The 15,336-nt window shown below is 34.7% G+C and overlaps 2 protein-coding genes across 3 annotated transcripts in view; one reads left to right on the top strand and one right to left on the bottom strand.

The window, feature by feature from the left end:
• Positions 1-274: 274 nt before the first annotated feature.
• On the top strand, positions 275-14,017 carry LOC106161146 (NEDD8-activating enzyme E1 regulatory subunit). Of its 2 annotated transcripts, XM_013538013.2 has the most exons (20): positions 275-428; positions 2,290-2,393; positions 2,660-2,720; positions 2,981-3,011; positions 3,285-3,356; positions 3,658-3,737; positions 4,191-4,300; positions 4,744-4,853; positions 5,185-5,247; positions 5,397-5,460; positions 5,790-5,881; positions 6,082-6,141; positions 6,767-6,827; positions 7,419-7,567; positions 9,049-9,114; positions 11,263-11,302; positions 11,912-11,998; positions 12,241-12,380; positions 12,873-12,943; positions 13,050-14,017. In XM_013538013.2, the coding sequence occupies exons 1-20, from the start codon at positions 373-375 to the stop codon at positions 13,207-13,209; spliced, it is 1,677 nt and encodes a 558-aa protein (XP_013393467.2). In that variant the 5' UTR covers positions 275-372; the 3' UTR covers positions 13,210-14,017. The 2 variants fall into 2 exon arrangements, with proteins under 2 accessions (XP_013393467.2, XP_013393468.2); XM_013538014.2 differs by lacking the exon at positions 9,049-9,114.
• Positions 13,796-15,336, bottom strand: part of LOC106161145 (calcium-transporting ATPase type 2C member 1) — a 48,399-nt gene continuing 46,858 nt past the window's right edge. The window contains exon 23 of the mRNA XM_013538011.2: positions 13,796-15,052. Within this exon, the coding sequence (XP_013393465.2) occupies positions 14,916-15,052 (137 nt within the window). The 3' untranslated portion in view covers positions 13,796-14,915. The remainder of the gene's footprint in view (positions 15,053-15,336) is intronic.

Raw genomic sequence — 15,336 nt, 5'->3', positions numbered from 1 at the left:
AAATATGAACAGGCAAAGTGAGCTGAATATAAAAAAAAATAAAATTCAAAAGTTAGAATTCTTAAATTATAAATTGAAAAAATCCTTAGAGTGAGATTGTATTTTTAATTCTTATGCATGAATAGCATAGTAAAATTGTACTCTTCTGCTGTTTTGTGTTTGCTGTTCAATGAAAGTCTAATGTTTTTCTTGTTATCCTCTCCAACCATCAGTAAAATGTAGATCAGCCAGTAACTGCATAATTCATAACAAGATGAATATAACTACCTTGACCTGGCACTGCAATCTCCTCTCAGGCCTTTACAGACCTACATGACGTCACATTGTGTCTATTGTGTTTTGTCTTTGGTACGGAAGTAAGCCTCTCTCAACATGTCTGGCGAGAAGGAAAGCCTCGATAAAACTCGTAAATATGATCGACAATTAAGGTAACCATCTCATTATCTGTTGTCTTACAATGTTCTATTTAATGATAATTTATTATATAATTATTTTACAATACAAGGGGTGGTGTACTTGTTGTGCGCACCGATTAGTCGAAGTTGTTTTGCATTGACAGAGTTACTGGGCAGTGTAGCGTCGAAAAGTTGATTGTAAGATTATGTTATGATACTAAATGGACAATTGCGATTTGAGCTCTGTGTTCCAAAATTTCGTACGCAGACATCTACCAAACCGAGTTGTGCAAAACAACTGATAAATGGAAAAATGTGAAGCTCCCACTTAGAAGATTTTGATCAATTTTGAGACTATGTCACTGGGCTAGAGAGCGGCATAGACTTTAATGGGCGCTTTCATCATCGAAAACATACAAAAGATCACATTATTTGTCTGAGACTTACTGACATAAATGTAAATTAGAATTAATGATGAAAGAAAAACTTGGTGCTCGCAAATTTCAACATATATCGATGCCGGTGCATGAGGCTTATCTCCATATGATAAACGTCTCCTTCAGATCCTGATGTTGCTCTCTCGGGCTTTACTTTCTATAACCATTTCATATAGTCGGGAATACATCAGAAGTTAAGGATTAGGCCACACTCTTTTATTTTTATGGATGACATCCTCTGGGGACCCCAAAATCGGTACGAGCGGGCGAAAAAAAAAAACAGTCCAAAAAAAAAAAAAAAAAAAAAAAAACTGCTTAAGAAAAGTTATGTTTTCAGTACACAGCTGGAAACACTAATTTACCACAGAAACACGTATCAAACTAACAACATGTCTTTATCCATGCTCTCAAAATATTAAAGCATTGTGAATAGGGCCTTCTTCGTAGAAAGGTAAAAAGTCATGAATATATATATGCTGCATATTACCAAATGTATTTAAGGTTATTTCATGCATTCTGTTGGTATAGCAATCAATAAAACAAATATCAAATAAACAGCGTCTTTATTTGTACTCTCAGAAAATTTAAGCATTGTAAACACTTCACAGAATTGTTAAAAAATGAAGCAAAGATAGGCCTTTGCTTCCTACTACCAAATCTAAAAAAGGTAATTTCGGTCGATGCCATTTTGTCTACTTCGACTCACACGTAACAGCCAACTATCGGGTGGCCTGTCCGACCTTCAGTCCACCAAATACCACGACGCTCTTGTCGACCCTTTTTTCGCTACAAAAAAAAAAAAAAACCCTGGTAAGTCTATGTGCTGCTTTAGACAGAATGTCACTGAAATTTTCCGGGCGATGATCGCTGGCCGCGGCCAGCCTTTCGTATAATTGTAAAAAGGTGATATCTCCATGTCCAATATCAATGGCAAACCAATCCAAAACGACGGCCCCCATTCTCTTTATGACTTTAATTGTCGTGTATTTTGAAATTAATGCTAGAGATGAATTTGACAGCAAAGCGGCCATATTTCCACGTGGTGATAATACGCATGCGCTGAAAGCTCATTTTCCGCACTCGGAACTACTCGGATGTCTCCGCAGTCGACAATGACAGCATGGAGCTTGCGGAATTATCCGAGGATTGCCGATTGCATTTTCCGGCAAATTCAATCACGACGTTTGCGACAACCGACTTCCTTTGGGGGGGGGGTTTATTTTTGAGAACGGACGAAAATCGGTGCGCGCACAGGATGTCATCCATAAAATTAAAAAAGTGTGGCCTTATGTTACACAAAGCTATGGATTACCATTTTTTCATGGGGCAGTGATTCTTTTGTTCTGTTTCAAGTTTTGACACCAGTTCAGTTCCAAAGGCCTGTACCACTAGTATTATATTTCATAATATGTGGTTTAGTGGAGAGTTGAATATTAATTTGGTTAGTTCACTTGCAGGTTATGGGGTGATCATGGCCAGTGTGCATTAGAGTCTGCCAAAGTTTGCCTTATTAATGCCACGGCAACAGGGACAGAAATTTTGAAAAACCTGATATTACCAGGTGTGTGAATATTAACATTTGTCACTTATATTGAATAAGTATCAGTGTCGCATAATATCTGTTGTCTTTGTCATTGTGAAAAAAAATGCAATTTAATTGACAAGTTTTTAATATGTAATTACTTCTTTTACTAAAGATGATTCTTGTTATTTTTAAATATTTTAAATATATTAAAAGTATTTTAATTAAGTCCTTCATGGTATCCATACTAGTATGTATAGAGTCGGACATTATTTAATCAGATTGAATTTTGTAATTTCATCAAGGTGTTGGCTCCTTCACCATAGTGGATGGTAAGAAGGTGACAGGAGAGGATGTAGGCAACAAGTAAGTACTGTACACTATGGTGACTTCCACAGCCACATTCACCACTAGACTAACTTAGACTGGAAATATTTTCTCTGATCATGATGTGAACAAACTTCAGGTGTTGCCTGTGGCATACAGACAATGTCAGATTTTTTTTTGTTAATAGGTTTATTGCTCTTATAAACTATAATTTTGATTATTTGTATACTTGTAAATGAAATATATTGATAGATGATTACAAACTGAAAAATATAACTGAAAGTATAATTTTTTTTCAGTTTTTTTCTTGACAAAGACAAGATTGGAGAGGTAAATATGCATATTAAAGATTAAAACTTTTTTTTGTTTTTTATTATCTTAAATGTGACCATTTAGAGTATCAGGTAATTTCCAAAAGGAAAGAAATTGAATTTGTAATAAAAATGACTTGAAGTTGCGCTAAATACTGCAGTCTGCACCAGTTGGAAAATATTTATTAAAGGGTTTGTTTAAAGTGTAAATTTCAAATATATCTATTTTAAAATTAATCAAATATTAACAGTTTTTATTTAAATTTTTGTATACAATTTTGTTTCTTTTCAGTCACGTGCTCAGGTGGCTACAGATCTCCTGCTGGAACTAAATGAAGATGTGACAGGAAACTTCATGGAAGAGGTGAGAATTAAATAAAAGTATATTTATTTTCCTGGAAATTTCAGCACAATCCCCCTTAGCATCAAGCCATATTCTATATGAAACTGCTGTGAAAGTTTTTATCATGTCTTTGAGTTTGTTCTAAATTTCTGTTTTTACTGTTATTGGAAATGTGATATATATACCCTCAACTATTAATAACCTGCCAAGTTATCATTCTTACCAGACACTTAAACAATCATGTTGTTTATCAAAATTTTTCCTATAATCAAACTGAAACATTTCAGCACCATGTGTTAACCTGGCTGCTTTATTTTTTCAGAGCCCAGAACTGCTGCTTGAAAGGAACCCAGAATTCTTTGACACATTTACAATTGTAGTAGCTGTAGACTTGCCTGAGAGGTATGGATTTAGATTTTTAAAAACAGCACATTATAATCTAGTAGCAGGCCCGTAGCCAGGGGGGGTTCGGGGGGTTCGAAAGAACCCCCCTTTTTGCTGGAAAAAGGTCCACTCTGGGTAAAATTTGACCTAGGTACATGGGGGTTATATGGTAAAAGGTCCACTTTTTCAGAAAAAGAACCCCCCCTTTGAAATTTCTGGCTACGGGCCTGAGTAGGTATTGCACAAAGGTTCTGGGTTAAAACTTGTATTAGCTTATTGGTCACAAAATTGACTGTTTGCTAAGTTGTAAATTTATGTGGTAAAAATTTTGAAGTTGCCTGTTTTCTGGATTTTAAAAGTATATTTGAAAATATATTTAAACATACGTTTGCCTGTATTTGTTGTAGCTGTCATTCCCCCCCCCCTTGTCAACATTTTGTAGTAATATTAAGTATGTCGTTACTGTTACAGGGTATTACACAAACTATCTAGTCATCTGTGGGAAAAGGATATCCCTCTTATGGTGGTGCGTGCATATGGTCTCATTGGCTCTATAAGACTAGTGGCAAGAGAACACACTGGTATGTGGGGAAACAGATGGAGGGGGAATGCTGGTGCCTAAAATTTAGTCTTGAGAGTACTATACAGATAGATAATATGCTAAAGGAAAAAAAAAGATCAAGTTTTAGGGAGTCTAGTCAAATTATTGAGAGTGGTGAAAATTGAGTTATTTGGTTGAAATGAAAAATGTCACCATTGTTTATGAGGAATCACAGGGGAGGTCTGGGAGAGATTTATTCAAATTATTGAATATTCACTATTTGTTTTGTTTGGTTTGTTTTATCTGTTTATTATTATAAACATGTGCTAGTAAATACCAACTTAGAGTTCTCCCAAAGTAAGGGATGGACTGATATGTCTTTAGGAATAATAATGTGATAGATTTATTTAAGAAGAAATATAATTTTACATTTTTTGAACCACAAGTTCGCTTTATAAGATGAGCTATATTTGAATATTACAGTGATAGAATCTCACCCAGACAATGCACATGAAGACTTAAGACTAGATCGGCCTTTCCCAGGGTTGACTCAGTACTGTGACTCACTGGATCTCAGCACTATGAAAAAGAAGGTGAGACCATGCTTTACATGGGGACGGGTTTAGACTTTATGTTATCAAAGAGTTGGTTTCCATTGGAATAAAAATGTAATGCACAGAAGGAAAGTCTGTCTTATTTCTGTGTATGCTGGTTACTGATGTTTATCAAAGTGCATAAAGAAAATAAAATTTAAATTTGATATTTTTAGAATATTAAGCTCTGGAAAATCTCATCTAATATATACACATCATGCATACACAGTCACAAACATGCTGTTTGGTAAATGTGTGTATGTGCATGCATGCCTGCTTGCGAGTGAGTGTGTGTGAAGAGAAATGTAGCTAAATTTTATTTCTTCTCCAGGATCACAGCCATACTCCCTGGTTAGTCATAATTTTCAAGTATTTACAAATCTGGAAAGAACAGGTAAGACCCTTTTGATTCAGTGTTGAGTCCGATTTTAGATATGTGAATTATATATTTTACTGCAGTCATTCCCTAAATTAAAAAAAAAAAATATGTATTTTACATTCCCTTTCACTATACTTATTTACCAATTTCTAAATCTATTTCAGCATGGTGGAGCTGCCCCCAAAAACTACAAGGAGAAAAATGAATTCAAGAAACTCATTCAGCAAGGTAGAGTAAAAAAAAAAAAAAAGCTGTCGATGAAGAGGAGAGATGAATCAGTTTCTTTCAGTTGATTTTTTGTTGTTGTTTTAGGTTTGAATATGTGTGATATTTGTTTTTTTTTCATATAAAGTTGTTTGGATGCATGACAATATGAAGGCAAGATTTTCTCACTTTATGGCTATTTATATTTACTGGCAAAAATTGGCTTTGGCTGACTTAATATTCCTTTAAAGTAACTTAAAACTCTTTAATACCAGTTCAGATTTGATCAATCAATGAAACATTTGATATTCCTAGTCCCAGTTGAATATTTTCATGATATCATTTTTTTCCAGGAGTTTTAAGGAATGAGGAAGGTGTTCCCGAAGTGGAAGAGAATTTTGATGAGGCTATAAATAATGTTAATGTGTCTCTTGTTCCCACCTCAGTAAGTAGAACCTTCATTTGAACCACCAATGGGATCCCAACTTTTTTCTTTTTCAGTTTCATATGTTCATTAATTGATTAATTTACATCTATTTTTATTGGCTTTTTCATCTAAGAAACAACTTTTCAGTAAATGTACAATGCATAGTTTTATATTCAGCTTCTGCTGTTTTCATTATTATGATATTTCACTCATTGTAGATCCCATCTGCAGTACAGAATATATTCAATGACAGTGAGTGTGTAAATTTACAACCAGAGGTATGTTGGTATATATACTTAATTTTGATATGATAATTTTGAACAAAAATATTTTCTAAAACTGTCATGTTGGTCTTTCTGAAAAATAAAGTTGAAGGCCCTGGAAAGCATGCTAGACAAGGTCATTATGTTTGTTTTTATGGGTGTATTCCCAGAGATTTAGATCGATCCAGGGATTAAGATTTAGATCCACCTAACTCCCTGGGGGTTCACGCTAAATTGCAGTCAGCCGAGCGCGCACCATAGTTAATTACCCCCTTACAGCTTTTAGTAGGCGGGACAGACGCTTAAGCCGGCTAAGCTGACAGTAATCTAGTGAGACTCCCCACAGGGATAGATCGATCTAAAATCTATGGAAATGGGCTCTATGAGTAACTATTTTATAATGATTTATGTAACTTATAAAACATGAGTTATTAGAATTAGTGGAAGGTGTTTGAAATTTGTGTAAATTATACTTACACAAATACAAATGAGTACATAAGAGGGCTATAATCATCTGAAGATTTGGCTTTAGTGTAAGAATACATAGAAATCACAGTATGTATTTACATAGATGTTTGTTAATATTCTACTGAATGGTATAATATAATATAATACAGTAAACCTTGATTTTACTTTGTAGAGCAAGCCTTTCTGGATACTAGCAAGAGCTGTGAAAGACTTTGTGGAGAGTGTGGGAGAGGGTGAGTGCTCGTGATCCCAAATTCTACTGGAATGTTAGAAAAAAGTTTATGATTTTTATGTATTGGATAGATCTCTTGGTAGATTATATTGCTTTATATATGGAATCAATATAACTTAAAAAATAATGTGTCAGTTGTATATTGTATAAGGGAATGAATAATTCAGTTGAATTAGATTTTCCATTATCTTATGTTCTTTGAGTTGACCTTTCCATCATGTGACTCCTGTCTGCAGTTATTAAACTTTGCCCCTCCATCAAAATGTGAATGTTTTTGTGTGTCATTTGAATATTAGATGGTTATTGGGCCTGCTGTCAGTGTGAATTCTGCCAAGTTATTTTTTCTATAAATTCTGTAAATTTCATTTATTATATTAAATACCTCTTACATCTGTAAATCTTATTGTATGAAATTTTCTTTAAAGCTATACAAATGTCCACCCACGGAAATGAAATATTTTAGATTCTACATCCCAATCCAATGCATTTGGTGACATGCTCTCATGCCATCTCAGGTTTGAACTACACACTATTAGGTATCTGAGTGCACCCATTAATTCTGCCACATTGAAAATACATGCTGTACATGCAGGTGCCCTCCCACTGAGAGGAACCATCCCAGACATGACTGCGGACTCAGAGAGGTACATTCAGCTACAGCAGGTGTACCGCCAGCAGGCTGCTGTAGAGGCAGAGTGGGTGGCGAACAGAGTCCAGCAGCTACTGCAGTCATTGGGGAAGGTAAGTAAATAAATACAGGCTGCATGCATATGTTTTTATGTGCATGATGGGTGCAGGGGGTGGAGAGGTCTTTAGGCTTTGGAAGATGATCAGGATTCTACAGAGGCACATTTTTATTATGCGAAAAAATGGGTGTTTTTTATGTATGGATTCAGTTTTTCTTAAGAAGGCTGGATCTGTCCCTGGAGTATGTGGGCTATTTGACTGAGCAGTTAGAGGTTGTTTAGGCTTGAAAGTTAGTCTTTGAAGTAGATCTGGCATGCATTTTTGAGCACAGACTGATGAACATAAATTATACATCTCAAAAACGGTTTCACAAGGTAAGTTAAAGTAGCTCTGCAACCGTCTTTTATTTTAAAGCCATGTTTCCATTGAAGTTAGATCAACCTTATTTCATGGCCCTTTTTACATCAAAACTTTATGTGGAACAGTCTGTACTGGTATGCTTTGAGAGATTCAGAACCGAATAGCCTTACTATAATGTGAGATAGTGAAAAAAGGTGACACAGTCAGTCAACTTTCACAAAACCAGTGTGAATCACACTTGTGAAAGCAAATAACCCCCCCTGTTGCAAAACTACATTTTACATCCTCTCAAAGTGTACTGGTACTGTATTGTTAAAGTATACTGCTCCATGTGAAATGTGTCTATGGCTCATCACAGCAAACCAACTGATTATGATTACTTCATAAAGCTAATTCAGCTAACTTCTATGTATACAACAGTGGATGGAACAACAAAACCTATAATTTTTTTCTGCCAGTGGTGAACTCAGAACGCTTAGTCTTCCAAGTGGGTCACGCAGAGAGAATAGGTTGCTTTAATTTGACTGGAAACAGGGCTTATTACCAGTCCTTATCTCTTCATTTATTTTATTTATCATCAGTGTGCTGGCTTTTTATGTCAAATGATTTGAATAGTAAAGGCATAGAGGATGAACTATTGGCGTTTTTAAAATTTCTCAGGAAACCCTGTTTGATGGTGCTTCAAATATATTATACTTATGTGAACTTTATTTTTCTACAACTGATGGTTCTGGTGTTTCAGTTGTATTTTGGCACAAAAAAGATTGACCCCCTATGCCTTTGAGACAGAATCATTTGTATGGGGACGTTCACATTTTTTGTGATTCTGTCTGCACTTGTCAAATGTTTTTTCCTAGGGTTTTATTAGATATCACCACGACCTGTTCCATTTTTAATGAATTTCAAAAATATTGTCTTGTAAATGTAGACAAAGCTTTTTTGCATTGGGGGAAGTTTTCAGAAAGCATTCACTCCTTCAGTTTGAAGTTTTTCATTTTATAGCTGTGAAAAAAACAGAAGGATTTTTTTCTTTTAGGAATAGGACAGTGTTGATTTAGTATTGATTTCATAGATTTCCTTCTTTGAATTATTTCTGAAACTTCTCTTTCATGTTGCTGATATTTATATCGGCAATAAAGCTTTAACTCTCTCAAAATCTTTCTTTTTGTTGACAGGGGGAGCCTGTTCCCACAGACATGAAAAGCCGGTGCCAAAGCCAAAACAACAACAACATAGCTAGTGTAGGCCTACAACTAATTTCAATTTATTGGTTAAAGGCATTATTATTATTATTACTAGTTCCCATGGTAACCACCTAAAACTCCTCCAACAGTATGTTACATGTGACAATTGTTATCTAAACTGGCTATATGAAACCTGCTCCTATTGGTCTGGCAAAAAGTCTTCAAACATCCTTTTTTATATACATTGAGTATATCTGTTTATGAAAATATTTGTCAATGGATTCATTTTTCTCTTGAATGGGGACCACTGGCCACTTAGTTACAAGTGATCAGATATTATTTATCTCAGCTTGTGTTGGTGGAGGATAAGGTCGTGTTCACAGAAATATCCTTCCTTCGGTGCCAATTTCACAAAAATGGCCTAGAATAAAATGGTTTGTTACACTTTAGCCCCCACACACTATGCTATCCATGAGTTTGAGAAGAATGACATACATTTACAGGACTCAACTGAAACCAAACTGTCAACTTCCTGGATTGAGTCTAAAATCTTTTTGCTAAATTGGCACTGAAAACAGTCATACAGTTTAACTTATTTCATCAGGCAACAAGGAGTCAGTTTCAAGAAATCTTCATTCCTGGACAACTTCTTACAGGTTTCACTTCTTCAATCCCCATTTTAACTGTGTGAGTAAATGAAATAAATATCATCAAATAACAGTAATGATAATTGTTACTGAATGAAGATTCCATGGAACCATTCTCAGATTGTGAAACCATCGGAACCTAGCTGACACTTGTTGAAATATGAACATCTGATGATGTCAGTTAGACATTTTCTGGCCTAAGTTGATCTTCATGTGAACACAGCCTGGGAATGTTGCCAATTAAAAGAAGGTATATGGGTGCAGGCTGCTTTTGTTTCATAATTTTTAATTATTTGAAAAAGTAAGTACTTTTCTAAAAAGTACTCATCCTTTCAACTGGTGGACATTGGAATTTGGATGCATGCCCTTTTACTGATTTTCTACTGTTTACTACTAACTGCAGTTTCGCACTAACAGGCTTGATTTCCACAGCTTTAGAAAATGTCATTGGTATAAACATATTCAGTTAGAAAACATTTTTGTTTCCTAACTATATTGTGACAAAAGCACCAAAAGTGAATAAATATACTGTTGTATATTTTTTATTTTTGGCTGATGTACCTGGGTAATTTTCTGGTTAACATATTTCTTTGATATGGTTCTTCTGCTGTCTAACGTGTGTTATAAATATATCATAATAGATCTTTCAATTCACACTATCAGCTTGAGAACAATATCAGATCAGCCTCTTGGGAGTGGGCACAAACAGCTATAATACTAGAAGTATTTATCCAGACTGTCAACTTTCCAATGACAATATGTAAAACATCAATTACTCATTTTGTGTGATTAAAATGCCTTTCTGAGAAATTCTGATTGTCTTCCAAAATAAACAACCAGAAAATTGTATAAATCCACTTTTATGTCCTCATTAATGTTCTCATTTCAGTGCTTTTCATGGCAGGGGAACTGAAAGTGCATGTGAAATGTATTGATTTGCTCGTTTACTTTGTAATGTTTTCTAAATGTTAAATTTGAGGTCATCAACAGGGTTGATTTACAGGTCAAATTCTAAAAAGAAATAGATGTACAGGTCAAATTTAAAAAGAAAAAAAAAAAAAAAAAACAAATTGTGTCCGTGTTTGCATGCTGGTGTGTGGAAACAATGAGTGTGATATTGGCAGCCATGTTTTCATGCCTTGCATGTTGCACGGAGATGCTAGTCATTCCTACATGTTCTTAATGATGAAAACAGAACAAATGGCATGGCAATGGATGGATCAGATCTCCCCCTTCCACCCAACCCTGCCACTGTGGCTAGTCTCCTTTATTGTAGATTGAATGTATGGGAACATGCTACCAGGTCTATAGGGGGGAGGGGGGGGGGAGTGCTTTGAATGGGTCCCACTGTTTTAGCCGTTTTCTGTTCAGTAATATACCTGTCATATCATTCCCAATTCCAAGTTTTTTAATTGCATTTGTTGCTGCTGGTTATAAGGGCACTTTGCAGTCTATTTTGCATATAGTGATGTTATTTTGCATGACATTATGTACATGTACATTGTACATATACTTACACAGACACTAGTATTAAACAGCTTCCTTTTTCTTATTGCAGTCCAAAGACACCATCACTGAAGCAGATGTGAAACTTTTCTGTAAGTGAGAAACACCAGAGACATCTGGAACAAATTATTGACAATTTTTTTTGTTGCATGAACTGAATGGGGAAAAGAGAGTTTGCATGAAACTGAATACTCAACAGTGTTATACACTCGTTCTTCTTTTTTAAAGTGTTAACCCACTTTTAAGCTTCAATTAAAATACTTAAGTCTAATTGATACTGATCTGTCTTGGTCTCATGTCATCTGGTAAACAGTGAAAACCAGCAGTGTGGATCTAAAGACTGCAGAGTTATCCAAAAATAAAAATTAAGAAATGTAAAGATAATAATGTTAAGTTGCTTCATCCTTTCCCTTTGAAACAATGGGTATCTTGGTCTCACAAATCATTTTCAAATAAATGTACTGTTAACCCTCTTCTATACTTGTTCATTCTCAAATTTTCAGTCCAAAATTTACAACAGTTCCAGATGGTTTAGGTATTAAAAAAACATTTTTTTTTTTTTTTTTGCTTCTTTCATTACATTTTGAGGTCAGTTTATAAGTTGATAAGTACAGTTGGGTTATTCAGTGAATGAAAATTCTTCTCTGGCAGGGTGTATTTGATGTTTTAACTAAAGACATTTTAATTTTTGACACTTTTAGGTCGCAATGCCTCCTTTCTCCGCGTGCTTCAGTACCGCTCTATAGCTCAGGAGTACGACCCGGCCACAGCCAAGATTGGAGAACTAGGTAGGACTAGGAAAAAAAAAAACATTGACTGATATTTATCATTGTTTTAGTGTGAATGAGGAATTCTTTGAAATTGACTGGGGCATTTAAAAAAAAAAAAGAAGTGTTTTCAAAATGTTCCTCAGAGTTTTTCATGACAATAATTTCTAATTCTACGTATATTTTATTTTGGAACATTGAGGAGTTCTTTTTTTATTCAGTTTTCCATGCTAATAATTTGCACCCTGTGTATATATTTTTAGTGGGGAACATCGAGGAGTCAGACGAAGATGATGCAATATGGTACATCCTTCTGCGAGCAGTGGATAAGTTTTATGCAGACTTTAACCGTTACCCTGGAGTGTATGATGACCAGGTGGAGGCAGACATTCCAAAGCTTAAGGTAGCCATTTCCTTAGCAATACAATAGGTCTGCTGCAAATTTGCGGTGAATTAGCAGCAAATTTGCTGCAATATTGCTGCAAACAGTAATTTTAGTCCTTTTAATTATTATGCCTTAGATAACTTCTAAGAGTATTTTTGGCAGCCTATCTTTCTCTATTATATTTTACATAAACCTTTTTCCTTGAAGGTATGTTCATATTACATTCTTGAATAAAAATTGAAACTTTTGTCAGCACAATTGAATTTAAAGTGTCATTGTTGAAAATTGCATTTATCCTTTTTTTTACATGGTATGGCATTTTTTGAATGGAAACTATAATTGTAAGTTTTTGCCATTACTGCACAATCATGTTGCCAGCAAGTGTGCCAGTTTGAATCGAATGTTCCACATGGATGTCCGAGGCTTGCTTTTCCAGTTGAATATCCAATATATTTCTTTGTATTACACTGAATGTTATGCAGGTTTTTAATAACTACCATTTCATTGCAGACCTGCCTTGCCAAGTTGTTACATGAGTACGGGAATGTATATAACATCAAAGATGACTTTGTTCATGAAATGTAAGTACAGTGCATGCGTCTATCACTTGCTAAAATCAAACAAAGATAACATTGTCTTTCTGCTGATTTCTTATATTTGCTACATAAAATATTAATTTCTTTCTAGGTGTCGTTATGGTGCTGCGGAGATCCACTCTGTTGCCTCATTCCTAGGTGGCGTTGCAGCCCAAGAGGCAATCAAAATCATTACAGGACAGTTTGTACCAATGAACAACACTTACATTTACAATGCCATGAAACAGACATCTGTGACAGTTGAATTATAAAGGGAACATAGGATGTAAAAAAAAAACTTGATGTGAGGGTTATTCTAGAAGTGAATGCCATTAAAGAGGAGAAATTGTTTAAACTGCTTCTCACATTGCTCGTGGGCAATGACCAGGAGCTTGCAGACTTGGAAGTCCCACTCACAGAGAGCGCATCTCTGTCAAGAAAAAAGAAATTATTTTCATTGTCAATGCTATGTTTCTTGTGGAAAATGTAATTGCTATATCAAGGATCAGCTATGTGAACTCAACACATGCTTTGACTAGAACAGTCATCTGTGTTAATGTCCAGATTCAGTTGATAAAGCCCCCTTTACACTGGATGGCGTCCTGTTTGTATCCTGTAGTATGGCCCCCTTTGAGAGTAAAAAAAATAAATAAATAAATAATACTTTAACTAAAGTGCTGACAACTGACCAATTGTTGAGTAATCATTCTCCATCCCAAAGCGGCATGTGTGCCTTCCTTATTACAACTACAAAAATGCCAGTTTCATGGTTGCAGAAAGGACAGCGTCCAACGTAAAGGGGACTTGAGGGTTATAAGTAGTTCCACCATTGTATTGCGACTTTGAGAGTGAACTAAATTGTGTTATACAGAACAATTGTTTTATTGTAGTAGATTCTCTCATTTATTTTAATTGAAGTTTTTTTTTACTAGGCACATGGATGTCAAATGGCCATGTTATCGTGTCAGGGTATTTAAACAGTTTTCAACTCTGAAAATACACTGATGATACAAATAAAAGAACTATGATGACAACTGGAAGGAAAATGTTATAAACAAATAAATTCATATCATAATCTCATGTCCTTGTGTACCATAAGTTAAAATTTTAATTTTCTTAAAAGAAAGACTGTCAGAAAAAAATATCAGCTGAGATGTCAAAATCCTTTGTAAAATTCAATTGGAAATAATTTCTTGAACCTTTTGCAATTGGTCCATTTTTGCAAGACACTGTTGCTGCAAGTACCATCTTCAACAGGTAAGCCAGGCCTGTAACCAGCAATGTCAGAGGGAGGTCTTTTTCTAAAAAAGTGCATCTTTTTTTTACCCCTTTTAGGTGACCCTCCTTGAGAAATGGCATAGAACCTAGATCTAATTTTGATTCAGTCTTTTCCCAGCCAAGAAGGGCAATTCTTTAGAACCCCTTGAACTCCCCTTCCTAAGGGACTAATCATAAATGTCCTAATAAACAGTTTCTTCATGCACTCAAATTCTTTCAATCTGATATCATAATTACACTAGATCAAAGCATCTAAGTATTCAAATAACAAGAAAATTTTAAAAATGGAACTTTTTGATAATGTTGGCCTTGGAGTTGCACATGTGCTTCCAGAATACCCCATGAAAGTGACGTGCTAGCAAGTTTCCAACAAACAAATTAAAAAAAAATCTACCAAGATACCTTATGCCATAGCAGTTTTACCTGCGACTCTAAAAATTCTTACTTAAAAGAAAAACACCCAGAATCAAAATTATGACACAAAAGAGATAAATGCAAAAAAATTTGTCAATACAACATTTGTCAATGCAAAAACTGTGACTAGGTTACAAGGTGAAATACTTTTAAAATAAAGAATATAATCCTTCAGCCTTTGTTGACTTTGTTGTCTACAATCATACATAAATATCCACAACCATAAGCCACAGGTTGCACTAGTGAACCAATGTATAAGTTAACACTATATTTCTTCTACTTTACATCATACAATATCGTGATCATCATAGAATTTTTCCTTGGCAAATAGTCTTCTCCTCCTCTCTGAAGTTCTCTCAATTAGCTTACGTATTTCTGTTACAACAAAAACACTGGATGTGAGAGCTATTAAAAATAGGAAATCTGAAAAGAGAAAAAAATTGATTTGACAAATGTTGGAATAAGGAACACTGAAAATATTTTCTGTATAAACCATATGAATGGAAGTGTGTTAAACATCCTATTAAATTATACTTCTTTTTCCAGTGAATAAAACTGCAAATTAAGCAAAAATAAACCAACAAAATAATTTTTAAGAACAACTAGAGAAGCCAATTTATTTTTTCTGTCTTGAAACAAAGAACATTGGATGAATTAAAACCTTTTTTTTTATCATGACAGAGATAGTTATGGGCTAATCAATAAAA

Source organism: Lingula anatina, chromosome 4, assembly GCF_051362555.1.
Source record: "Lingula anatina isolate TDL-2025a chromosome 4, LinAna3.0, whole genome shotgun sequence".
In the NCBI taxonomy this organism is placed as follows: Eukaryota; Metazoa; Brachiopoda; class Lingulata; order Lingulida; family Lingulidae; genus Lingula; species Lingula anatina.
This window is presented reverse-complemented; position numbering and strand designations above follow the sequence as displayed.

What these genes read in the sequence shown, in the direction of transcription:
- LOC106161146 (XM_013538013.2), top strand. Translation starts at nt 373, where the DNA reads ATGTCTGGCGAGAAGGAAAGCCTCGATAAAACTCGTAAATATGATCGA. An exon ending in ACAAAGACAAGATTGGAGAG is followed by an intron (nt 3,012 to 3,284) that starts GTAAATATGCAT and finishes GTTTCTTTTCAG; the next exon opens with TCACGTGCTCAGGTGGCTAC. An exon ending in TACTGCAGTCATTGGGGAAG is followed by an intron (nt 7,568 to 9,048) that starts GTAAGTAAATAA and finishes TTTTGTTGACAG; the next exon opens with GGGGAGCCTGTTCCCACAGA.